This window comes from Eulemur rufifrons, chromosome 8 (assembly GCF_041146395.1).
Source record: "Eulemur rufifrons isolate Redbay chromosome 8, OSU_ERuf_1, whole genome shotgun sequence".
NCBI classification, from domain to species: domain Eukaryota; kingdom Metazoa; phylum Chordata; class Mammalia; order Primates; family Lemuridae; genus Eulemur; species Eulemur rufifrons.
This window is the reverse complement of record NC_090990.1, coordinates 29174077-29201819: the sequence shown is the minus strand read 5'-3', so window position 1 is coordinate 29201819 and position 27743 is coordinate 29174077. Positions and strand designations below refer to the sequence as shown.

General features: G+C 37.5%; 1 protein-coding gene across 1 annotated transcript in view; it reads left to right on the top strand.

Moving 5' to 3' along the window:
* The window catches only part of SCMH1 (Scm polycomb group protein homolog 1), a 103279-nt gene that overhangs the window by 47343 nt on the left and 28193 nt on the right, over positions 1-27743 (top strand). Inside the window, exons 6-7 of the mRNA XM_069479798.1 lie at positions 22555-22787; positions 26285-26411. Coding sequence (XP_069335899.1) covers positions 22555-22787; positions 26285-26411 — 360 coding nt within the window. The remainder of the gene's footprint in view (positions 1-22554; positions 22788-26284; positions 26412-27743) is intronic.

The window sequence follows — 27743 nt, the reverse complement described above, 5'->3', positions numbered from 1 at the left end:
GAAAGGTATTTAAGCAGAGATAAGGATATCTAGGAAAAAGAAATTCTTTCCTGGTGAAGAGAGTCAAAAGTTTAAGTGCACGAAAGCAATAGGTTGCTTAGTGTAACAATTCTCAAATTCTGCTCCTTGGATCCTTGGGATCCCCAACAACCTTTACAGGATCTTTGAGGTCAAAACCATCTTCATAATATTATTTAACTCTGTTTGCCTCTTTGCTGGGTTATTTGCATTGATGGTACAAAAGCAATGGTGAGTAAACCTGCTGGCACCTTGACACGAATCAAGGCAACAGCACTAACTATGGTAATAGTAATGATATCTTTCACTGCCACACATTGCAGAGGGATCAAAACAAACAAAACAAAAAACAAGCCAAGCTTATTTAAGAATGTCCTTGATGAAGCAGTAAAATTTATCAATTTTATTAAATGCCAACCTTTTAGTACATACCTTTTTAACATTCTTTGTGATGAAAGGAAAAGTATGACTAGAGCAATTCTACTACATACTGAAGTACTGTGGTTGCCTCAAGAAAAAGCACTTGTACGATTCAGCTGTCAGGTGAACTAGCCACTTTTTTTGTGAAACTGTATTTTTACTTAAAAGAATGACTATTAGACAAACTGTGGTTATTCAGATTTGAGTAGTTGGCAGACATTTTCTGAAAAATTAACTAAGTGAGCCTGTCACTTCAAGGAAAACAACTAAAGCATTTGTTGCTAAAGATAAAATTCAAGCTTTGAAATGAAAATTTGAATTTTGGAAAACTGTGTCTGCCACCAGGATCTTGACAGCTTCCTTGTACTTAAAGACTTTTCTGATGAGAGTGTGGTGATATCAACTAATGTGAATTTTTGATATTGAATAGTGAAATATGTCAACATTTGGAAAATCTGCATAATTCAGTGAAACTATTTTCCAAATGTCCACATGCATGATGTTACAAAATCATGCGTGGATAAAAAATAAATCATTCAATCGGTCATCATCTGGTAACATTCCATGCCCCTGAAAGCCCGCCCCCTGACCAAGCCAACAAAAGGAAACCAGCTGGGAGTCCTTAACTCTTTCTCTACTCATGTAGACTGACCCGTTCCTCTCTCTGGAATGTATTTTCACTTTCTATAGCTCCCTTCTTTTCTGTAATAAAAGCTGTTTGTATGGGAAAAAAAAAAAAAAAATCAATCATTCAAAGTATAAGATAGATCAATGGACTTTAATATTAACAGAATATGAAAAGTTCATTAGTATAGTTTCAGATTCCGTATTTCATCTAACATTTAAGAAACTATTAAGACCACTTGTTGAGTTTTGATTTAATATCACAGGAAAATATCCACAATTACTTGAAAAGGCTATTTGAATACTCCTCCCTTTTCTAACCATGTATCTCATCAGTCTGGATTTTCATCATATACTTCAACCAAAATGCTATATGGCAACAGATTGAATACAGAAGCAGATATGAGAATCTAGCTATTTTCTATTAGGGTCAGACTTCAAAGAGATTTGCAAAAATGTAAAACAATTTCATTCTTCTCACTAATTTTCTTTGTTTTGGAAAAATGTAATTTCCACAAAAGATGTTAACATGTTTTTGTTAATTTGAAATTAACATTAAATTTCTGTTTTAATTTCTAATATAATAAATATTGATAGGTAAACCTACACACACAAAAGCTTTTTGTGGACCTTAGTAAATTTTAATAGTCTAAAGATGTCTTGAGACCAAAGAGTTTGAGAATCACTAGTTTAATGTATACAGCAAAAAGGACGGTATTGTTAGAGTAGAATAATCAAGGAAGAGTGGTAGAAAGTATTAAATAGGTCAAAGAAGTAATGAGGAATGAGATCATGTTGGGCTTGGTAGGTCAACGAAAGGACTTTGGCTTTTACTCTGGGTGAAATGGGAAGGTGTTAGAGGTTTTGAGCAAAGGAATGATGAGATCTGAGGCTTGTTTTAAAAGGCTCGCTGTGTTAGCTGGGTTGAAATTAGACAAGAGGGGCAGGGACAAACCATTTAAAAGGTTGAGTTATTGCAGTAACCCAGGTTAGAGATGACGATGGCTTAGACCAAGGAAGTAGAAAGGAAGGGTGGTGAGAAATGGTCTGATTCTGGATGGATTTTGAAGTTGTAGTTAATGCACTGCTGATAGGACATGGAATATGAGAAAATGAGAGGAGTCAAGGATGACTACAAGGTTTTTAGGTTGTAGGTTTCCATCCATTTGAGAGAATGGAATGGGATGAGAAGACTCGGAAGAATAAGTCAGGAACTCAGTTGTAGACATGTTTGGAATGTCTAATAGATTTTCAAGCAGGAAATTTTATTTAAAATAAGAATCTGGAGTTTAAAGGAAATTTCTAAGGTGGTAATATAAATTTGGAAGTTTTAATTATAGATAGACTTTAAAGCCATGAGGCTAGAGGAGATCATCTGGGGTTGTGTTCTAATAGTGTGTTGCCCGGACCAGCAACATCAGCATTGCCTAGGGACCTTGTTAGAAAAGCAAATTCATTGACCCACTGAATCAGAAACACAGAGGCTGGGGCCCAGCGATCTGTTTTAACAAGCCTTGCAGGGGATTCTGATGCAAACTAAAGTTTAAGAACCACTTATCTAAGGACTATGGTGTAGATGGAGAAGAGAAGCTGTCCACCAGCTATCCTGGGACATTCCCAACATTTACAGTTGGTAATGTATTTTGCCCCTCCCTTTTTCTACAGTAAGAACCTTGGCTCCCACCAACCTCAACCCTATAATGCACATAAAATAGTTTCAGAATTGCTACTCTGATACCACTATGAAAAAAAACCCTAAAAAGAGTTCAAGATTTATTTGCATTTTTCCCTTCCTAGATGGGGATCTCTAAAGTACTGCGTTCAAAAGGTATTGAATTACTTTTTTTTTCCTTTCTGTGTGATTATGTTATTCATTTAAAATACAGTTGGGTTCATTTGTTTGTATTTGCATTCAGTTTTACGTTTAGTGTTTACCCCTCTTTACTGACTTAATTTTATTCTTTGAGTATGTAGAAAATTAAATTGCTTCCAAGAGTCAAAATCATACAAAAAATTTACTGAGAGAAGTATCCTCTCCACCCTTTTCCTTCTACTTTATTTCCTCCACCACTGTTACCGTCTGTAAGTCATCACTTTCATTGTTTTCTGGTTTATCCTTGAAGTCTTTCATTTTGCATAAGTAAGCAGACACATGCGTGTTTTCCTACCCTTCTTTCTTACACAAAAAGTAGCATACTCTGTATTCTCTTTTGCAATTGCTGTCTTTTTTCATTTAACAGTATACCCTGAGAGTTACTGCATTGTGAGTTCACAAGGATCTCCCTCATTCTAAGCTGTAAAATACTTCATGGTAGACTGTGTGTGTGTAGTACATATGATTTCCAATATTTCACAAATACAAATCATGCTGCCATTAATACGTGTACACACGTATTTTCACATTTGGAGACTTATCTTCAGGGTACATTTCCAGAAGTGTTATTGTTGGGTCCAAGGGTAAAGACAAATATAGTTTTTTAGGTATCACCAAATTCCCCTCCATGGAGATGATACCAGTTTTCATTCTCACCAGCAATGTAGCAGTGCCTGTTTTCTCACGGTCTCACCAAGAGAACATATTATCAAGTTTTTTACTTTTTTGCCAGTCTGATGGGTGAGAAATGGTTTCTCAGTATAGTTTTAATTTGCATTTCTCTTTTATGAGGGAAGTTTAATATCTTTTCATATGTGTGAGGGCCATTTCATCTTTTCTTTGTGAATTGACTCTTCATTTCTTTTACCTATTTATCTGTAGGATCTTTGGCCTTTTTCCCCTCAATTTTAAAAAGCCCTTTGTATAATAGATATATTAATCCTTTTTTTTTTTTTTTACTATTGAAGACCACTCAACGCAAAATAATAATAATAATCTTTTTCATGGTATATGTTACAATTATTTTCTCCCAATTTGGACTTTGCTTATGGTGGTTTTTTATTTGCCATGCAGAAGTTTTATAGTTAAATTTATCAACCTTTTATTATTGATATTCACTCATATTTTTCTCCAGTACTTGTATCATTTCTCTTTTTTATAGTTAGATCTGTGATCCATTTGAAGTTTATTCTTGTGTATTATTTGAGAAATATGTCTAATTTTGTCTTTTTCCAATGGTTATCCATTGTTCCATCATCATAGATTAAAACGTTCATCTTGGCCCCAGTGATTTGAGATAACACTTTCATCATACTCCAGATTTATGAGTATAATTGGGTCTGTTTTTCTATTCCATTAGTGTGCCTGTCCATTCTAGCACCAGTACTACAAGTTTTTTGTTTTGTTTTGTTTGTTTATTTGTTTGTTGTTTTTTGAGACAGAGACTTGCTCTGTCAACCCGGGTAGAATTCAGTGGCGTCCTCATAGCTTACTGCTACCTCAAACTCCTGTGCTCAAGCGATCTTTCTGCCTCAGACTCCCAAATAGCTGGGACTACATGAGTGCGCCACAACACCTGGCTAATTTTTCTATTTTTAGTAGAGATGGGATCTCGCTCTTGCTCAGGCTGGTCTACAGTTTTAATTATAGAGGTTTTGTAATTTAATATCTGCTAAGGCTAATTCCCCTCTCCCAGCTCTTCCTTTTTGTTGTTTTCTTAGCTATTTCATGGGGGCTGGGGGGTTCATATAAAATTTGATGTCAACTTGTCTAGCTCCAGGAAAAAAATGGCTTCTTGTTATTTTTATTGAGGTTACATTAAATTTGTAAATGAACTTAATGAGAACTAACAACTTGATGTTGAAAAATACAAGAGCAAGGACAAGAAATGTCTTTTGATTTGTTCAAGTCTGCTTTTATATCTACTTTTGTGTTTTGTAATTATCTTCATATGGATTTTCCATATTTATTGTTAACTTTTTTCCTGAGTATTTTATCTTTCTTGATACTGTTATAAATGTGTTCGTATACACAAATAATAGCCAGTTAGACATAGATGTTCTTTCCATTACATCTTCTAACTGTGTATATGAAGGCTATTAAGTTTTGCATATCAGTTACATGTCCTGTTACCTTGCTGAATTCTTTTATTGCTTGTACTAGCTTTATCACTGATTCCATAGGGAAGCACTGTCTAATAGAAATAGAATTTGAAACTGGGTGTGGTGGCTCACACCTGTAATCCTGGTGCTTTGGGAGGCCAAAGCAGAAGGATCGCTTGAGACTAGGAGTTCCAGACCAACCTGGGCAACATAGTAAGACCTCATCGCTACAAAAAATTTAAAAATTAGCTGAGCATGGAGGCATACACCTGTAGTCCTAGCTACTTGGGAGGCTGAGGCAGGAGGACCACTTGAGCCCAGGAGTTACAGTGTGCCATGATCACACCACTGCACTCCAGCCTGGGCAGCAGATAGGGACTCCTGTCTCTTAAAAATAAAAAAGAAATATAATTTGAACCACATATGTAATTAAAAATTTTCTAGTAGTCACATTTAAAAAAATAAAACAGGTAAATTAATTTTAATAGTATATTTTATTTAATTATTTCCAAAATATTATCATTAGTTCAATTCTGCAGTATGCTACAACATGGATGAACATTGAAGACAGTTTGCTATATGAAATAAGCCAATCACAAAAGACAAATACTGTATGATTTCATTTATATGATTGCACTTAGAATAGTGAAAAGAGGCCAACCTTTTTGGCACCAGGGACCGGTTTCATGGAAGACAATTTTCCCACAGGGAGGTTGGGGGAACTCAGGTGGTGATGTGAGTACGGCTATAAATATAGATGAAGCTTTGCTTGCTGCTGTGCAGCCCAGTTCCTAAGTTTCATGGAAGACAATTTTTCTGGGCGGGGATGGGGGGATAGAGGCAGAGCTTCCTGTGGGGCCCGGTTCCTAACAGGCCGTCAACCAATAGTGGTCCACAGCCCAGGGGTTGGGGACCACAGTATTATCACCATTGATTGATTGCCCAGAGGCAGGCTTCTGCAGAGTTATACCAGAGCAGCACCGGGAGGCTATGGCACAATTTATAGTACCTGTTCTGTTATTACAATAGATGAAGAGTCCCTCTTCCTGTCAAAGGCATACCCTTCCATTTGCTCTCTTGATTGCATCCTCTCTTAATCTCTCTCTATCACTAGTTTCCTTACATTACCAGTTTTCTCCTCCAAACTCTCCTTTCTGAAATGTTCTTACCAGCATACAAACATACTCTCATGTCTTCCGTCTTTCAAAACATTCCCTTTACGTTGCATTTCCCTTCTAGCTAATGTTCCATGTCTCTGAAATTTCACAGTGTATTAATTTCCTATTGCTGCTGTAGCAAGTTTCTAGGAACTTAGTGACTTAAAACAGCATAAATCTATTATCTCATAGTTCTGTGGGTCAGAAGTCTGGGTAGGATCACTGGTTTCTATACTCCAGTCTCACAAAGCCAAAATCAAGGTGTCAGCCAACTTGAGCTCTTATCTGGAAGCTCTGGGGAAGAATCTGCTCTCAGCCTCATTCAGATTGTTGGGAGTATTTAATTCCATGCAGTTGTAGGAGGGGGGTCTCCATTTTCTTCTGACTATTGGCCAGAGGTCATACTCAGCTCCTAGAGCTGCTCACATTCCTTGGCTTGTGGCCTTCTTCATCTTTAAAGTCAGCGACGGCAGGTCGAGTTCTTCTCATACTCCAGATCTCTCTGATCTTCCTTTCTGCTTCATCTCTCCTGCCTCCAACTGGAGAATGTTCTCTGCATATAAGAATTCATGTGATTGGACTGGGCCCCTCGGATAATCTACAATAATCTTCCTATTTTAAGACTTTAACCGTAACTACATCAGCAAAATTCCTTTTGCCATGTAGGTAACATATTTACAGGTTCCAGAGATTAGGGTGTGGACATCTTTAAACAGTCATTTTGCCCACTGCATACAGTAAAACTTCTTTAAAAACTGACTTATAGTCACTATTTCTATTTCTGTCTTCCATTTTTTCTATTCTCGGTTTTCTCAAATGGTTCTTCAGCCCCTACCATTCCAGTGAAGCTGCTCTTAACAAGAACACATTGACCTTCGTGTTGACAAAGTCTTCTCTGCCTTCATCTTGCTCAGCCTGTAGCTGTCAGCACAACTAATCACTTTCTCCATGAAACACTACCTCCTCTTGGCTTCTGGGGCATTATACTCTCTAGGTTTTCAATTCGTATCCCACTAACAATGCCGTCTCTGTCTCCTCTGGCTGGCATTCTCCACTTCTCAGCCTCTAGTTGTTGGAGTGATTCAGGGCTCAGTCCTAGGTTGTCTCCTATTCTATTGTACACACACACACTCTCACTTTCTCTCTCTCTCTCTCTCTCTAAGTGATTTCATGTCTTTATGTACTATCTGTATGCTAATGACTACCAGAATTGTATCTTGATCCTTGACTTTTCTGTGGAACTCCAGACTTATTTATTTGACTACCTACTTGTCATCTCTAGATATCTGAAAGTCATTTAGAACATAATATAGCCAAAACGTATTCTTCATTCCTAACCTGCCTTCTCCCAACCCAAAGCCATATTTCCTTTAGTTTTTCCTATCTCAGTAAATGACCAAAAACCTAAAATTCATCCTGAATTGCTCTTTCCCTTCCCCTGCTCCATCTAGGTTAGCAGTGCTGTCAGCTTTGCTTACAAAATGTACCTTGTGTTTATCTACTTTTTTGTACCCTCACAGCTATCACTTTAATCTCAGCTACCATCATCTCTTGCATGGACTTCTACAGTCAGCCTCCTAACTGATGTCTCTGCTTCCATTCTTCCTTCGTGTTATCCATTCTTCATTCACAGGGTATCCAGGGTGATCTGAAAAAGTAAGTTAGATAATGTCCTTATCATAACCCAGAAGGCCTTACATGATCTGACCACATCTATTTTTCTGACTTCATTTTCTACCATTATTTCCTTTATTTACCCAGCTACAATCTGCCTTCTTTTTGTTTCTTAAACAAGTCAAGCTTATTATTTCCTTACGGCCGTTGCACCTGCTGAGTCCTCTGCCTGGAGCACTCCGTCCTAGATCCTCACATGCCTGATTCCTTCTTGTCATGCCAGGCAGTCTCAGCTCAGCAGAAACTTTGTACACCACTGAAAATTAATATTAAACTCTAGTTTATGGAATAGAACTCGCCACATAATATATTCTTTTTTTTTTATTTCATCTTATTATGGGGGATACTGAATTTCAGGTTACATACGTTGCCCATGTACCACCTGTCCCCCCAAGTCAAAGCTCCAGGCGTGTCCGTTCCCCAGACAGTACGCGTTGCACCCATCATGTAGGTATGTATCCATCCCCTCCCCATGACCCCCTCCCCGAATCAGCATCTTCAAGCGTGACCATTTCCCAAACGGTGCGCAATGCACTCATTATGTAGGCATACACCCATCCCCTCCCCCACCCCCCACCTCAGTCTGATATCCGATTGGTATCGTTCCCAGATGTGTATTTAGGTGATGATCAGGGAAACCACTTTTCTGGTGAGTACATGTGCTGCTTGTTTTTCCATTCTTGGGATACTTCATTTAATATAATGGGTTCCAGCTGTCTCCAGGAGAACCATAGAGATGTCGTTACACAATGTTTGTCGGATGAATGAGTGAACAAATGAGTAAATGAATGAATCTCGAGTTGGTAAGAGGAAAGCTGTATGGTATGATAGAAAGAGCAAAGACTTTGGAGTAAGACATTCTAGATTCAAATTCCAGCCCTGCCTCTTTACTTATGTGACCTTGGCCAAGTTACTCAAGTTTCAGTTTCCTCGTCTGTTAAATAGAAATAACATATGCTTCTTAGGCACAACTTAAAAGGCCATTGTTTTAACTGCTAATACATACTGCTTCCTCTGCACCCTAGTAAATTTTATTGGCAATGTTCATGATGCCATTGCACATAGTATGACACTACTTTCATAGTAAGTGCTCAATAAATGCTAGTTCCTTTTAAGCAAAATTAACTCCGTCATTGGGGACTCCATTTGCTTACTATTTCCTCTCTCCATTCTTGGTCTTATCAGTTTATGTCTGCCTTTTAGTGGCATTATTGGTCACTATTGTGGCCATGGGAGTAAGGATTAGATACATACAGAAATGTACAGATCAGCAGAAATTTGTCAAGGATGGGAGACCAGTCCTACAATCTTTATGTGCTGCTATCTTGCCTTAAGTGTGCTTCTGCCTTTACAGCAGCATGTAAAGGTGAGTTATGTTATGGTGAGTTGTATAATTATTTCATTATATATGACAGTGTAATAATAATAGAAATAAAGTACACAATAAATGTTGTGTTCTATTATAAATGCTTGAATCATCCCAAAACCATCCCCCCAGCTCCTCAGTCCCTAGAAAAATTGGCTTCCATTAAAATGGTCCCTGGTACCAGAAAGGTTGGGGACCATTGCTTTACAATGAACCTCACTATTATCCTTTCCGTATGTAGGGGCATAGTACCCACCTTGTGTATCCTGGCAGAGACTTTGTGTATTAGAGCTGGAAGATTCCTTAAATGTCATGTGGACTCTTCTCACGCTAGCTATAAGCTTTCTAACCTCACTTGCTTCTCCTTCTTATGGACGTAAGCCACACAGCACTACACACATGTTCTCTTATACCACACTTTCTACAATTCCATGCCTCTCTCTATGCAGGGTCTCCTCTGTCTAGAGTGCTCTCATTCACCCTCTAGCCTTGCCCTTTTCCTAAGGCAAAATTTATTCATTCTTGAAAGAGTAGTTAAAATGTCACTTACACTGAAATCTTGCCTGACAAGTGTCACTGGCCTGACTCCCTTGTCCCTTCCCATTTACTTGCAGAATTAGTAATTTCCTCCTCTGTGTTCTTATAATTCTTTATGTACACATTTTGGCATTGTACCCACTGAATCTTTTTAAAAACTTTTTATTTTGACATAATGTCAGCTTTACAGAAAAGGTGCAACAGTATTATAAAGAACTCCCCTACACCTTTCACCAAGATTCCCCAAATAATAAAATTTTACCACATTTGCATTATTAGTCTCTCTCAGTATATAATACATACTTTTTTCTGAACCATTTGACAAGAACCTGTACACGTAGTATTCCTTTACTACTAAAGACTTAAGTGTGTATTTTCTAAAAACAAGGTCATTCTCTTACATAGGCATAGTAGTATTTTCAAAATCAGAAAATTGATATAATATTAAGAGCTAATTTATAGACCTTATGCAGTTATTAATAAACCAGAAAATTAATATTGTTACAGTATCAGTGGCAAAATCTATGAACTTTATTCATATTTTCCCACTTGACCCAATAATGTCTTTTAGGAAAAGAAAATTCTGCATCACGAGTTGTACTTAATTGTCATGTCTCTTTTTTTTGTTTTGGTTCAGTTTGGTTTGGTTTTTTCCCAGGCTAGAGTGCAGTGGCATCATCTTAGCTCACTGCAACCTCAAACTCCTTGGCTTGAGCAATCCTCCTGCCTCAGCCTCTCAAGTAGGTGGGACTACAGGTGCATGCCACCACTCCCAGCTGATTTTTCTATTTTTTTTTGTGGAGATGGGGCCTCACTCTTGCTCAGACTGGTCTCGAACTTCTGGCCTCAAGCAATCCTCCTGCTTCAACCTCCCAAAGTGCTAGGATTACAGGTGTGAGCCACCTGGCCAATTGTCATGTCTCTTTAGTCTCCTTTAATCTGAAACAGTTTTTCTGTCCTTCTTCCTTGTCTTTCGTGACTTTAATAAATTTTTATAAATATTTGTCTAGTTACTTTATAGATTGGCTCTCAACCTGGGTTTTTCTGGTATTACCTCATGATTAGATTTTATTTATACGAGTTATGATGTTCTTCTCAAAGGATCATATTTGGAGGCATATGATGTCTATTTGTCCCATTACTACAGATTAACTATAATTACAATTACAACCAAGTAATTGTAAAGTAACTGTAAAGTTACTATTTTTTCTTTGTAATTAATTATCTTGTGGAGTAGGACTTTGAGACTATAAATGTCCTATTTCTCATCAAACTTTCATCCAGTAGTTTGAGCATCTATTGATGAGTCTAGCCTGAATCAATTATTGCCAAATTATTTCCTAATTAATGTCATTTCTTACCATTCATTAGTAGGGATTCTACTGTAAGCAAGAGCTTTTCCTTCTTCCCTATTTATAGTTACACAAGTGTAGACTCATGGATTCTTATATTCAGTGAGTTATAATTTGTTACTATTATTATTTTGATGCTCAAATTATCCCACATTTGGCCAATGGAAGCTTCTTGAAGTTGGCTCCTATGTCCTTTTGACATGGCCCCCTCATTCTTTGAGCATCCCATTAGTTTCTGACCAAGGCATTCCAGGATTGTCTTGTACCTTCCCAACCCCAGTACATACCCACACAATTATGATTGATTGTGCAAAGGTCTACCCCTAACCTTCTCAAGATTGTACTCCTCTAGGGCAAGAATCACATTGGGTTTTTTTCACCTTAGATACTTAGCAAACCTCAATACTTACCATTTACTTAACCTTCAGTTGATGTGGTCAAATTAATTAACACATAAATTGACACTTCCTGGCCTCCTGCCAGACCAGAGATTTCTTCCCTCCTCCTAGGCTGTATGACAGTGTGTGCAGCAAAGACTCCAAAGACTAGAATCATGCCTGGCTCTGCCACTTTCATTTCTCTGAGTCTCGCTTTCCTCATTTGTCACAGGAGATGATAAAGGTCAGCCTTCATAAGATTGTCCTGAAATCCAAATGAAACCATAGATGTACAAGAATTTTGTCAAAGTATTATTGTTGATTAAGGGTCTAATTCTGTCAACCGAAGTAGTATCAAAATGTGTTGACAATATTCTTGTCTTTCATCTTTCTCTGAAGTAGGACAGTCATTAAATTATTTAATTATTTACATTTCAAAAAATAAGAAAAGATTGTGTTTTAATGACAAAGTCAAGGTCACATCGTGAGAGACAGAACTAGAATTAGATCCCTGGTCCCCTGACATCAGCCCAATTTTTTTTCAACTAGGATAATTAAGTTAGAATAGGGCAGGGCAGAGCTTCCTGATAGGAAGAACTTCCAAATCTCATAGTCCCTCAGGGTTGCTTAAGAAAATCCATTTATTAAGAAGCTCTTAAATTAGCATGAGGCCTAATCTCAGTGCTAGCTACTCACACATGACCTGTATAACCTGATTTTTCAGAACTGTTCAATATAATTCATTAGTTTCTTCTCTCCAGATATTTCAGGCCAGAGAGGGCAACTTCTTTGCTAGGTGGCATCATGAACTTTTATGTCTAGCCTTAAGGAACAAGAGAAGAAGAAAAACTATTTTCTGACTGTTAGAAGAGCCAAGTAAAGCCCTGTTTTGTTCTGCCCTTAATGTCAGTTTCGTTTTTTATTCTGTAAACATGTACCTGTATACTATCTAAGAACTCAACACCGCATTGTGTGATAGCAGGAATTCCAAAGTGAATCAGTTATTAATACCCACCTACCCAGCTTAGATCTGTGATCTATTACTAGAGAAATATGGGACAGTCTTGGGGTTTATAATAATCAATTTAAAGTGAGATTATTCAGTGACTTAGGCTTAGGTGTGGAATAGGTACAGAGTTGAATTTAACTTGGGTTGGGAGTTTTTCTAGGTTAATGTATTGGAAACAGAGGTCGAGGAAGTTATTATAATAGTACATCAATGGTTCTCAAACCTTTTGGTCTCAGGAAACTGTTACATATTTAAAGACCTCAAAGAGCTTGTGTTTATACGGGTTAAATCTCTCTATATCATCATATTAGAAATTAAAACTTAGAACCTTTTGAAACAGCAATATACAAGGACACAATCCACAAAAATAACTCAAATGTCCACTAACAGATGAATGGATTAAGACAATGTGATATATACATACAAGGGAATATTTTTCAGCCTCAAAAAAGAAGGAAAGGCCAGGCACAGTGGCTCACACCTGTAATCCTAGCACGGTGAGAGGCTGAGGTGGGAGGATCGCTGAGGTCAGGAGTTCAAGACCAGCCTGAGCAAGAGCAAGATCCTATCTCTACAAAAAGTAGGAAAAAAAATTAGCTAGGAATGGTGGTGGACAACTATAGTCCCAGGTACTCAGGAGGCTGAGGCTAGAGGATCACTTGAGCCCAGGAATTTGAGGTTGTAGTGAGCTATGATGCCACTGCACTGTAGCCGGGGCCACAGAGCAAGACCCTGTCTCAAAAGAAAAGGAGGAAATCCTGCCATTTGTGACAACATGGATGAACCTGGAAGACATTATGCTAAATGAAAAAAGCCACTCACAGAGGAGCACATACTACGATTCCACTTATATGAGGTATCTAAAATAGTCAAACTCATAAAACTAGAGAATAGAATGGTGGTTTCCAGGGCCTGGGAGGAGGGGGGGAATGAGAAGTTGTTGTCTAATAGGTATAAAGTTTCAGTTCAAGATGAGTAAGTTCTAGAGATTTGCTGTGCAACATAGTACCTATAGATAACAGTAAGATACTGTGTACTTAAAATTTTGTCAAGAGGGTAGATCTCATGTTAAGTGTTCTTAACCACACACAAAAAAATCTCACAATGGGAAATAAGGAAACTTTTGGAGGTGATGGATATGTTTATCACCTTGATTGTGGTATCATAGTTATATGCATATATCCAAACTCATCAGATTATGTACATTAAACACGTTCATATTTATATACCAAAAAAGTATACAGAAAACCTTTTTTGTAAAAAAAAATTTGTAATGAATAAATATATTTCAAATAAAAAAAGAATATACAAACATACATTCCATTATTTGTCAGAGTGATGACATCACATGTAGCCTCTGGAAAACTCCACTGTGAGAGAATGAATGTGAAAAAGGCAAGTAATGTTTTAGTATCATTACGAATATAGTTTTGCCCTCACAGACCCTCAGAGGGATTTTGAGGACCCATTTGGCTCCTTAGACCATACTCTGAGAACTGCTAATTGTACAAAATTTTTAAAATCCATTTTATTAATAGTGGACATTTGGGTCATTTCAGGTTTTCAGTTATTACAAATAAGATTGCTATGAGCATTCTTTTGCACGTATTCTGGTAAACATGTGTAAGAATGTCTTTGAAGTTTATACCTAAGATTGAAATTACTGAATCATAGGGTATATACATCTTCAGATTTATTAGATAATGCATACATTGCCCTGCCAGGGAGTTTTTCTGGACTCAAATAAACATTCAGACTCAATAGGCCACATTGGACATCAAATGTTACCTAATAGTATTTAAATTTTGTAAATTTTTCTAATATCCTTTTCAAAGATTTTTTTTAATTCAGGCTTCAATACAGGATCATACATTGCATTAGTTGTCCCACTTCAATCTTCTGAATCTGAACTAGTTCCTCTGTCTTTTTATGTTCCATGATATCGACATTTTTGAGGAGTACCAGGTCAGTTGTTTTGTTGAATATGCCTCAATTTTTGTTTGTCTGATTCAGGATATGGATTTTTGGCAGAGATACTACATAGTAATACGGTATCCTCAGTATATCATATCGGGAGACACATGATGTCAAAGTGTCCCATTTGGGGTAATGTTGAGATGCTGCCTTTCCTGCTTTCTTAAAACCATTTTTTAACTTGGCTTCTGGGACATCACTCTTCTCATTTTCTTCTGGCTTTATGGGCCACTCTTTAGTCTCCTTAGCTGCATCCTCTTTTATTCTCCAACTTCTAAATGCTAGGATGACTCAGGAACAATCTTTTTTTTTCCTTTCTTGACTATGTACTCACACTTTACAAGATCTTACCTGGTCTCATGGCTTTATATAACAGTTATATACTGATAATTCTCAAATGTATATCTTCAGTTCCAGCCTTTCCCTTAAATTCCAGACTCATACATATAGCTGCCTAATTAACGTCTCCATATTTTGATTTGTAGTAGCTATCTTATAAAAAACCGTATTTTAAAACTGAAAACTCTGCAGGGCACAATGGCTCACACCTGTAATCTTAGCACTTTGGGAAGTCAAGGCAGGATTGCTTGAGGCCAGAAGTTCAACATAGTGAGACCCTGTCTCCACAAAAAATAGAAAAATTAACTAGGCATGATGGCACATACCTGTAGTCCCAGCTACTAGGAAGGCTGAGGCAGGAGGATCGCTTGAGCCCAGGAGTTTGAGATTGTAGTGAGCTATGATGATGCCACTGTACTCTAGCCTGGGTACCAGAGAAAGACCCTGTCTCAAAAAAACAAAACTGAACTCTTGATTCCCGTGCTCAATATTTTCTATCCCAGTAAATGGCATATATAGATTAGTTTTTCTGTTTTCAAACTTTATATAAAGAGAATTGTAAAATATACACTCTGGCTTCTTTTGTCTAGCATTATTTTTGTGAGATTCATCCATGTTACTGCATATGACAGCAGTTGTTCTTTTTCGTTTCTTTGTGGTATTCCCCTTTATGAATATATCATGTTTTAAAATCTTCTATTGGATATTTAGGTTTTTTCCAGTTTTCCCTCTTGTGAAAATGCTACAGAGTTTTATGCTTATTGGCCATTTATGTATCCATCTTTGTGAAGTGCCTCTTCAAGACTTACCATTTTTAAAATTAGGTTGTCAGTCTTCTTATTACTGATTTTTAGTCATTCTTTATATATTCTACATAATATTTTTCTGACATGTGTTTTGCATATCTTTTCCCATTTGCTGGATTTTTTTCATGTTGTCTTTTGATGAACAGAAGTTTTTTCTTTTAATGAGGTCATATATGTCAATCTTCAATCTTTTATAATTAATGCTTTTCATGTCCTGTTTAATATATCTTTGCCAACCCCCATAATTTTAAAGATATTCTTTTCTGTGTTCTTCTAGAAGTTTGATGGTTTAGTTTTCACATTAATTTTTGTACCTGGTGTGAAGTAGTGTTTAAGTCTAATTATTTTACCATATGGATATCTGTTTAACTCACTACAGTTTCATTGAAAAGACCACGTTTTCCCTCCACATAATTGCAGGGGCACCTTTATCATAAATCGGATGACTGTGTGTGTGTACGCTGATTTCTGAAAACTCTGTTTTGCTCCATTGGTTCATTTGTCTACCTTTGTATCAATAGCATATATATTAATTACTATGACCTTATAATAAATCTTGCTCTCTGATGACATAAGTGCTCCAGTTTTGCTGTTATTCATCAAGGTTGACTTGTCTACTCTAGGTCCTTTGCATGTCCTGATAAAATTTAGAATTAACTCATCAACTTATACACACACTCAAATTTTTTATAAAAGCTGTTGGAATTTTGATTGTAATTACATTGACTCTAAATCAATTTGATGAGAGTTGACAGCCTGACAACTATTGAGTTTTTCAATCCATGAATGTAAAGTATCCCTTCATGGCCACGTGGTATTATCTAGGTCTTCTTTAATTTCTCTCAGCAATGTTTTACAATTTTTAGTGTAGATGTCTTGTACATATTTCACTGAATATTTGATGTTATTTGATTTTGTGGATTTTTAAATCATTTTCTAATTGTTACTATATATAGAAATACATTCAATTTTTGTATATTTGATTTGTATCTAGTGATCCTTACTGATTCATTTTTTGATATTAATAGATTTTATAGATTTGGAGGTGGGAGTATTTATGTAAACAATCATGTCATGTGCAAATAATCCTTCTTCCCTTACAATCTATGTTTATAGCTTTTATTTCTTTTTCTTCCCTTATTGCATTGGCCACCAATATAATGTTGAATAGAAGTGGTGATAGTGGGCCGGGCGTGGTGGCTCATGCCTGTAATCCTAGCACTCTGGGAGGCCAAAGCGGGAGGATAGCTCGAGGTCAGGAGTTTGAGACCAGCCTGAGCAAGAGCAAGACCCCATCTCTACTAAAAATAGAAAGAAAGTGTATGGACAATTAAAAACATATATAGAAAAAATTAGCCAGGCATGGTGGTGCATGCCTGTAGTCCCAGCTACTCGGGAGGCTGAGGCAGGAGGATTGCTTGAGCCTAGGAGCTTCAGGCTGCTGTGAGCGAGGCTGACACCACGGCACTCAAGCCCAGACAACAGAGTGAGACTCTGTCTCAAAAAAATAAAATAAAATAAATATACAAAAAAAGAAATGGTGATAGTGGATATTTTTGTTTTGTTACATAATGTAGTAAGAACGTGTTCAATATTTCACCATTAAGTATGCTGTTGGCTATAGGTTTTTTTATAGATGCCTTTTTCTAGATTAAGGAAATTCTCTTCTATTCCTAGTTTGCTGATAATTTTTGTCATGAATGGTTGTTGAATTTTGTCAAATGTTTTTTCTGTATCTATTGAGAAGGTATATGGAATTTTTTTTCCTTTATTTTGTTAATGTATATGTCCAGCTGATTATATTTCCTATTATTTAACAACCTTTGTATTTCTGGATAAACCCCACTTAGTTATGATATATTATCCTTTGTATATATAGTTTGATTTGATTTCTTAATATTTTGTTAAGGATTTTTCATCTGTATTCATGAGAAATATTAGTCTATGGTTTTCTTTTTTGGTAGTATCTTTGTCATGTTTTGGTATGACGGTTATACAGGCCTCATAAAATGAGATGGGCAGTGTTCCCTCTTCTATTTTTCAAAAGAAATTTTACCAGATTTGTTATTTCTTTAAATGTTTGTTAGAATTCACCAGTGAAGCCATCTAGGCCTGGAATTTGCTTTGCAGAAAGATTTTTAATTCCAAGTTCAATTTCTTTATTATGTTTAGAGACGTTCATATTCTGTTTTTTCTTATGTCAATTTTAATAAGTTGTGTTTTTTCAAGGAAGTTGCTCATTTTATCTAAATTTTCATATTTATTGGCATAAAGTTTATTCATACTATCCTGTTCTTTTTTTTTATTTTTTTATTTCATCTTATTGTTATGGGGGATACAGAATTGTAGGTTACATACGTTGCCCATGTACCGCCTTTCCCCCCAAGTCAGAGCTCCAGGCGTATCTGTTCCCCAGATAGTGCGCGTTGCACCCATCATGTAGGTATATATCCCTCCCTTCCCCACCCCCCCTTCCCGAGGATCTAAGATGAAATAAATCTTCTCTGTGTATTCTACATTTATTAAGTATGGTGTTCTATATGTGTCCAGTTGGTTGGTTAATTGGTTATTTATGTTATTAGTTTTCTTTTGTTAAGTGTTTATGGATTATATATTTTTCCACCTGTTTGCTTTTATCTTCCTATGTTTTTATATTTCAAGTGTTCTTATAGTTCAAGGCCTTCTTATAAACAAATATAATTAGGTTCTGGGGTTTATTTTGGTCTAGTATATTCAATTTTTCCTAATTGTTGTACTTAATCCACTGATATTTAATGTAATTATTTATTTGGGTTTAAGTCTACCATTTTGCATTTTGTTTTTTTGTTTTCTATTTGTCAAAATTCTTCCTTATTTCTTCATTTCTCCTTTCTTGCCTTTTTTTAGATTAATCAAGCAAGTTTTATTCTACTTTTCTCCCATCAGTACTTTAGCGACACATTCTTATATAATTCTTTAATTTTTTGCCCTATGCAAATATGCATTCTGGACTTACTAAAATCTACCTTAAGTAAGGACTCTAACCACTCCCCAAATAGTGCAAAGTTCTTACCAAATTTCGGCTCCATTTACTCCCCATTTCCATTCTCTGTGCTATTGTTGTCACATAGCTTATTTATATATATATTATAAAACCTGTAAGCCATTTTTATTGTTGTTTTAAATAATTAATATTCTGTTATATCTGCTCACATATTTACCCCTTCTTATTCATATTTACCCTCTTCATTCCTTCCTGCAGTTCTTTGTAGATGTCTTGCACATATTTCACTAAATATTTGTCTTGCACATATTTCATTGGAATTCTTTTGGCCTGAAGAACTTTATTTCCTGTAGTTAGGTCTGCTGGTGACAAACCTTTGATTGGTTTTTGTTTGTGTGTTTGTTCGTTTGTTTGTTTGTTTTTTCAAGATAGCATCTTACTCTCTTGCCTGGATAGAGTGCAGTGACATCATCATAGCTTGTTGCAACCCCAAACTCCTGGGCTCAAGAGATCCTCCTACCTCAGCCTCCCAAATAGCTGGGACTACAGATGTGCATCACCACATCCAGCTAATTTTTCTATTTTTTATAGAGAGGGGGTCTGGCTATATTGCTCAGGCTGGTCTCGAACTCCTGGCCTGAAGCGATCCTCCTGCCTCAGCCTCCCAAAGTAGTAGGATTACAGGCATGAGCTACCATACCTGGCCAGACCTTAGCTTTGATTGTCTGAAAATGTCATTATTTTACCATCATTTCTGAAGGGTATTTTCACATTGCCAGTTTATTTCTTTTAGTCCTTTAAGGATGCCATACTATTGCTTCAGGCTTTTGTAAAAACTATTAATACAAAAAGCCTGAAGTCATCAGTCTTACAGTTGTTCCTTTAAGGGTAATGATTCTTTTTTCTCAGATTGCTGTTAAAAATTTATCTTTGTCTTCCTCTCTGTCTTTCATTTATATTTCATCTGTCTTTTATTGTAGTTTTACAATGATGTGTCTTGGTATAGTTTTCTTTGTATTTTTGCTGCTTATGAATTACTGAGTTCCTTGGATGTCTTTTATTAGTCTTAGGAACATCTCATCCATTGTCTTTTCAAATATTGTTTTTTCCTCATTCTTTCTGTCCTCTCCCTCTGGGATTGCAGCCATTCATATTTTATATCTGTTGATTATGTCCACTTGCCTCTAATGCTCTAATCTGTTTTTCCATATTTTCTCACTATACTTTAAATGTTTTCTATTGACTTTTCATCAAGTTCATTAATTCTGCTGGATCTTGTCTGTCCTTAAACCCATTCAATGAGTTTTTAACTTCCTAATAGTTTTTTTTTTAATTCTATGGTGTCTATTTAATTTTTTATATAGCTTCTAGCTTTCTGTGGGTATTATTTATCTTTTCTTACATTTTGTTCTTCTTATCCCTCATTTTCTTTAACATATTAATTATGTTTTTTTAATCTATGTGTTTCATTATTTGGATAGTATATGGGTCTCCTTCTATTGCCTGTATTTTCTCTTGATTACTGATCACACTATTTTGCCTCTTTTTATGTCTAATAATTTTTTATTGTATGTTGGATATTTTATATAAAAGAACTATTGAGGCTTCAGCTGATATTTTCTATCAGAAAGAATTCTTCCTTTCCTCTGGTAAGCTAATAGGATAAGGCCCTGATCACCTCAGTCTAATCATGGGTTGAGCTAGACCAGGTCTGGATTGTACCTATGGTTTATCCCTGTTTCTTAGACATGGACCCTCTTAGGCTCTTGATTAAGAGCCTACCTCTGTCTCCTCAGCCCTGAAACACTACAGGAGATTGTTCTACCCTTGAGAGATTGGGGGCTTAGTTCTATCACCTCCTACCCTCATAGTTTCAAAATATGGCATATATCTTGAAGAGCAGATCAGCTATGTGTTTGCAGTATACTACCTCCTTCTAGTGGAACCTTGTCTCCTAAAACTCCAGGATGATGGGAGATTTCATTCTGTCTTTTAGAAGCGCTCAAACTAACTTCAAAACTCTAGTGTGCAAGCCTACAATTCAGCAAATATTTCCTGGGGAAAACTGGTCACATGCATGGGACTCCTTAGGTTTCCAGTGCGTCCCAGCAGCCTCTTTGATTTCTCTTTCTCCCAGTAGTGCTCCTCTCCATAGGCCAAACCTGATCCTCGGTTCAGGCCAAAATTGACAAATGCTCTCAGGAAAGAAAAGTGTCAGCTACCTCAGAAGGCCCCCTGCTCTGGAGTTCCGGTTCATGGTTCATCTAATCCTCATGACAGCTCTGCGGTGTCTTTTAAAATAATTTATCTGACTTTTTCTAGTTGTTGCATCATTAACATTGCATTGCCACAACCTATCACATCCCACCTGGAAGCCTAAGAAGCATTATCTTCTACCTGCCCACTGTAATAATTTATTAGTTGGTCTTCCTAATCTGACTCTTGCGCCTCTCACAAAGCAGTCAGAGTGGTCTTTTTAAGTACATCTTGTCATTCCCTTGCTCGAAACCCTCCAGCAGCTTCCCCTTTATACTCAGAATAAGTTCAATTCATTTTCAAAGCCTACGAAGTCCTACACAATTTTATTAATACTGCTACTCCCTCTCTAACCTAATTTCCCTCCACTCTCCCCTTTGCTCATTCAATTCCAGCTATACTGACCTTTCCATTTCTCAAACACACTAACATGCTCCCATCTCAGAATCTTTGTACTTGTTCTGTCCTCAACTTGGAAGGCTCTTCCCTCAGATCTTCATAAGGCTTTTGCCTTTACCTCTTTGGGGAGCTCTGTGTAAATGTCATCTCCTCAAAAAGGACTTCCCCTACAATTCTGTCTCCTTACCCTGCATTAGTTTTAATCATAGCACTTACCACTACTTGACATTATGTTGTGTATTTGTTTATTTTTTGTCTGTCCCACTAGAAGGTAAGCTCCTTGAGAATAGAAACTATGCTTTATTCACTGTTCTATCACCAGGACTTAGAACAACAATACATAACCTATAGTAAGTGCTTGATAACTATATATGGAATGAATTAGCTATCCCTTACCTTGAAAAATTCTCAAAAATGAATGATTGGATTAAAATTGAGGAGTACTCTGACATATTAATAGATGTCTACAGAATACTTTGAGGGTAAGGGGAGGGCACTGACTTAGTTGGACCATGGTCAGAGAATACCTCAATAAAGAGATGTTGAATGTTGAAAACTGTGTATTGATATGTATCTGACCAAGAATAATAGCTCAACATATGGGACTACTGGAACATGGGGTTGGGTGATAGGAAATGACATCAGGCATAACTGGAGAACAAGGCAGAGGCAAAGTCACAAAAGTCATTAGGTATCAGGATAAAGAATTTAGACTTTATATTAAAGGTAATTGGGAACAAAGGTCTTTAAGGTAAGGAGAGATGCTATCAGATACATATTTCTAGACGTTTTACCACTCCTCACTGCATGCTAAAACTTCAAGTAGATCAATGTAGAAAATCCCTGACTTGGTTGTCAGGGCTCAGTTTCAAAACAGAAGTTCTCATCCCAACTCACTGTGTAACCTGGGGAAGGCATCTTCTGAGCCTCAGACCTTCATTCTTAGCAGGGGAGGATCATAGGCTTCTAAGAGCCATTCCAACTCTGAGCCTATGGTTCTGTTTATATGCTTCAGCTTTGACTTGGTCACAGTACTTCTCTAAGATACCTTGCAGAGAAAAATTAATATTTTTTTCTGCATCTGCCGGAAATAATTTAAAACATCCAGTTCCAGTCAATGTAAATTCAGTTTCCTTGTGAGATTTTCTAAACATTTAGGTCAGATGCCAGGAAACTAGCTTCTTGGAACAAAACTATCTAAGCAGAAGTGGCAAGTCCTTTTTTACTTTTTGGCTGGGATGAGAATGCAGGGGAGGAGAGGGTGATAGAATGAGTCTTTTTCTTGCAGTTGTTATTCCAAAGAATCCCTATCCTGCGTCTGATGTGAGCACCGAGAAGCCCAGCATCCACAGCAGCACCAAATCTGTCTTGGAGCATCAACCAGGGCAGAGGGGACGTAAACCAGCAAAGAAGCGGGGCCGGACACCCAAGACCCTAATTCCCCATCCCATCTCTGCCCCACCCAAGTCAGCTGAACCTTTGAAATTCCCAAAGAAGAGGGGTCCCAAACCTGGCAGTAAGGTAGGTAAAAATATGGGTTTCCCAGAAAGGGATAAGAGGCTACGAAGGGGTAATTCACTCATATCGATCCATCTTGGAAAGGGGCATATCTGGCCCTCTTCATCTTGTGTATGCTTTTAAGAGGACTTTCCTAGATTGTCATTCCTACTTAGCTGCATACCTGGGAGTAGGTAATATTAGAGATAGGATGATGAGGATGGAAAACAAATCTTAACTTGAAAATTACTCCCATTCAAGCAGATTCTGATCTAATGTAGATGGAAGTCTACATAGACCAGAATCTAGTCTAATGCAGATAGATTCTGGTCTAATGTAGGAAGACCCTGCTCCTTGTTAACTTCCCCAGAGTGGATTCCTAGCATGTGAATAGAAAGAACAGATTAACTCCATAAATGTATTTTTTTACTACCTCTACCCCTTCTTAAAAAATAAATTGAAGACCTACTAAATGTATTAGATGCCATTATATATATCCTGTATGATTGTCACAAAACCCTAGGAGATAAGTAATGTTAACATTATTTTATAGTTTAGTAAATTGAGACTTAGAGATGTGAAATGATTTCACTGAGGTCACAGAGCTAGTAATTGGCAAAAGCTGCAGTGATCCCCAGATCTTCTAGTTCCAAGATGACTGATGGCCGACTACATATTCACTCTTTCACATTTCCTGAGGGACATAAACACTCAGCTCTAGTACTGAGAAAGACTACTAAGTCAGCCTCACTGAGCACTGTTACTCAAAGTACTGCCGTTTAGTCCTGGCCAGGTTTTCATGGGCCTCTTCCCTAGGAAAAACACTTGATATGGAAAGAAGGCCTCTCTGCAGCTTCTAAAGGTCCCCCCTTCAGCATTACCTCCTCACTCACTGCCAGAGGAATGTCTCTGGATCTCCTTCCTGAACAAAAATACCTGAGTTCCAGTGTGGAAAATCATACCCAGTTCTGCCTGGACATTCCACTCCAGCCTCATAAATTATTCCCTAGAGTTGGTTGGTTGGTCTGTTTGTTTTGTTTGTTTGTTAGCTCCTGCTGACTTCAGTCCATGCAGAATACAAGCTCCTCAAGGAGCTTTTTCTTCTCTTTTTCTCCTGCAGTGCCTTATATCTTAATCTCTTGGGAAATGTTCAGAATATGCAAGATGGGTGAGTGGGCGGGTGGATGGATGAATGGATGATTTTAGTGATGATGTTACTAATCTCAGTTGTCACTTATTTTTGGCTTTGAGTTCTCAATGTCACCCCCTGATCTTCCTGTGTAACACTTAGTACTTCTTTTGAACTATTACCACTAAGCTCTCACTGGGTCCTGATTTGTTTTTGTCTCCGTTACCCTCCCCTTTCATTCTTATATTGTAGAGGAGAGGCTGTAGGCCCTACAGATAACAAGGGCAGAGAGGCCATGCTTTAGATGATGTGAAGACATCTTGAGGACAGTCAGAAAAAGGAGAAAACTTATCTGGGGGGCTCCAAAGATAGAATCAGAACCAATAAGCAGAAACTCAAGCAGACAGGCTTTGCCTCAACATAACAGTTAAATCTATCCCAAAATGAAAGCAGTAAGCTCCTATGACTGCAGATATTTCATCACGAACTGGATGACTCCATGGGAAGGATGTGTTCAGGGAGAGGGAATTGGAAATATTGGATAGATGGTTAGATTAAATGGCCTTTAAGATCCTTCAAAATCCAAGAACTATGATCCTGTGATTGCCTCTGCTCTGCTCCCTCAGGAAGTCTTGAACATAGTAGCAAAGTCCTCTTTGTTTCCAACCCGCTTGAAAAAAATCATTCTCATCCTGTATTTTATGTCCTGGCATTTGACTCCTTAATTCCCCTTCTTGTTCTTTTGCCTATTCCGACAGGTATACATGCCTTCCACTTCACGGATGAGCATTATACTCCTTTTTGAAATAAAGTGGTCTGTGCCTAGAGCACAGAAGCCAGACAGACTTGAGTGTAGATCTCATTTCCATTTGTTAACCACCTGGATGACTTTGGGAAAGCTTCTGTGAGGCTCTGAGACCTAGTTTTCTCACTTTTAAATGGAGATGAAGTAATATATGAATAGAAATAATACATGTTAAATCCACCTATCTCAAATAGTAATAATGCCTTCTATCTCTCTGTTTTCTTCTATAAGATTCAGGCACCTAACTCACCAGGCTTGTTCCTTCAGGGGCCCCATGAAATCCTACCACCACCTCATTGAAATTGAATTGGTATTTCCCTTCTTCCCTGACTCATTACTTATTTGGATTCTCACTTTTAGCAATATCAAAAAATATGAGCAGGTGTCCATGTTCAGTGTGTGTTGTGAATGCTTCATGAGAGTTTGCATGACTGTTTTCAGTGGCAAGGCCATCTTATGTATGCCTGTGTTATCAGTGCTGTCTCTATAGGGAATACACTCCTAGAAGGTAGACAGGTTTATACAGCTCCTAGCAGTGGGCTCCACATGAAACACTTAGAAAAAAAGGAATTTTGGATCCCAATGACAGTTATGTTTTCCTTGTATTCAGAAAGGCATTTAGAAAACTTTTCTAGAAAAAAACCTTCTGAGATCTTTCTCCCCCAGAAACTGCCCTGTACAGCATAGAGGAGATATTAGAGTTCTCTCAAATCATCTTTATTACTTCCCTATTATTGGCTATCTACACTGTATATGCACCATAAAAAAATATGTATTAACACTTACATGCCAAGTACCATGCTAAGAATGAAACTCAGAATCAGACCTTCAAGGAGCTCCAGGCTAATAGGGACACTAGCATGTAAACATACAATGACAATACATTGACAAATGCAACAATACAAAATACAGAGTAGCATAAAAGGGACAATAATTAGAGGAAAACTAGAAAAGCTTCCTAGATGAACAGAAATTTGTAAGATAAATAAAAGAAGAAAGGGCATTTCAGGCAGAAGGGATAGCTTATTATTGTAAGGATGTGGACTAGGTCAAACTGCAGGATTTTTAGAGCAGTAATAGAGATCTACTAGAGTGGGAGGTTTAAGGGAAGGAATGACAGATAAGAAGCTGAAGTGGGAGGTAGGCAGAAAAAAGTCATTTGTAGTATTAAGAAAAGGGTTGTTTCCATTTTTAAAGACAGGGGAACAAAGTACGAAGTAATGTCAAGGTAGATTTAAACCACAGCATATTTTTTTCCACTTTGCTTTTGTCTGCCCAACTATTAATAATAAAGGATCTCGAACTTCATGTGATAACATTGAATCTAGTATAAAAGATAGTACATTAAGCTCTGGCTCTACAGAAGACCAGAATCTTGTACATAGGTTTGGAAAATGTTTACTAAGCTTCTACTACAGGTACACGTATAGTTTTAGGCCAGGTGGCTGTGTGGAAAACAAATATAAAACACAATTCCATTCATAAATATATTTTTGTTTCATGGGTGAATTTAGTGCTAAGAATAGAAGAATGAAAAGACAAGTTACCTATCGTGAGTAACAAACTTTTCCCCATCCATTTTGACAGAGGAAACCTCGGACTTTGCTGAACCCACCACCCACCTCACCAACAACCAGCACCCCTGAACCGGATACCAGCACTGTACCCCAAGATGCTGCCACTATCCCCAGCTCAGCCATGCAGGCCCCCACAGGTGAGAGCAGATGATGGGACTACCTGCAACAAGCCCCAGGCCCCAGTGTCTGCACTTTCTCTTGTCTTACACCAAATTAGCCCCCTGTTTGTAAACCTAGGTAGAATCTTTTAAAATCTCTTTATCTTTGGCATTTGAAATAGTTTCAGAGAAACAAAGAAACTTAGATAAGTGTTCTGTGAACTCAGGGTTGGGGAACTGGAGCTGTGGCAGCACCAAGAGCTCTTGGCCCAGTTTAGAATAATGCTCATCCTTCTTAGTGATTCCTTCCACCTTCCAGAACCCTTCCAGCATTTCAGTAATGGTGTCACTGTTCAGATATGTATGAATTTCCTCTGATCTTTTTTTAAACAATCATTGATGTTGGCAAACCTTGGTACGGTGAGAGTAAACTTGATTTGGGGGACCAACCAATGAATGGTTGATTTAAAGCAAACTCTGGTGGTTGAAGTGGGTGGGTAATCACCCTGGATCTGGATTATGCATATCTTTTCCCATTTCATAAACTGTCTATGACAATAACTAAAAGGACTACCCTTTAGAATAGATACACAGCCTACCAAAGAGATAACTATAAAGAACAATACTCATTTTTTATGTGTAAATTAAGATACATGTGTGAAACCTTGCTCTGTTACTGTGGAGACACTCTTATCTTCTTCTGGGAAGTCTAAGCAATTGGAATCACCCCCGTGGAAGTTAGGTAGTCTTTCTCTTAGAAGAAGTTGCATATATCTCTGCCCAAATCCTAGAATGTTAGAGCTTGAAGGGAAAGCCTAGCATAGTTTCCTCTCCAAATAATCTTTAGAAGATTACAGAGCCTGCCTGTAGCATGTATGTCCAGCTCAAGGTTCTATCACATTATTTTTCCAAATTTGTCATCTGTATCTAGCTCCAGCCAGTTATTGGATTGGCTTAGTCCAAGAGTATCATTAGATTGTCCCTGAGCTCCATGGATAAGGAAGTAAGGACAGATGAGCACCTTGGTGAAAATATTGATTATACATTTTCCAACTTCATGACATGCTCCCTAGGTGCCTGTATACCTGCTTAGTTTATCCCGCATCATTCTAGATACCACTTAGGTGCCTACTCAACAAGACCTAGAAGACCCACAGCAACAGGAGCTTCATGACTATGCCTTACTATGTCTTTTAAATGACGCAGACCATCGCTGCCTGCAGTCACTGGGCTGGTGTCCCTGCATTGGCCTGAGTCTCATAGCTTAGGGAAAGTGGGAACTCACTCTGCAATATATCCCTGTCTCATGGTGAGACTATAACAGTCTCTACTGTTCATTGTTTCACTATCTTTTATTGGCCCTTGATTCAC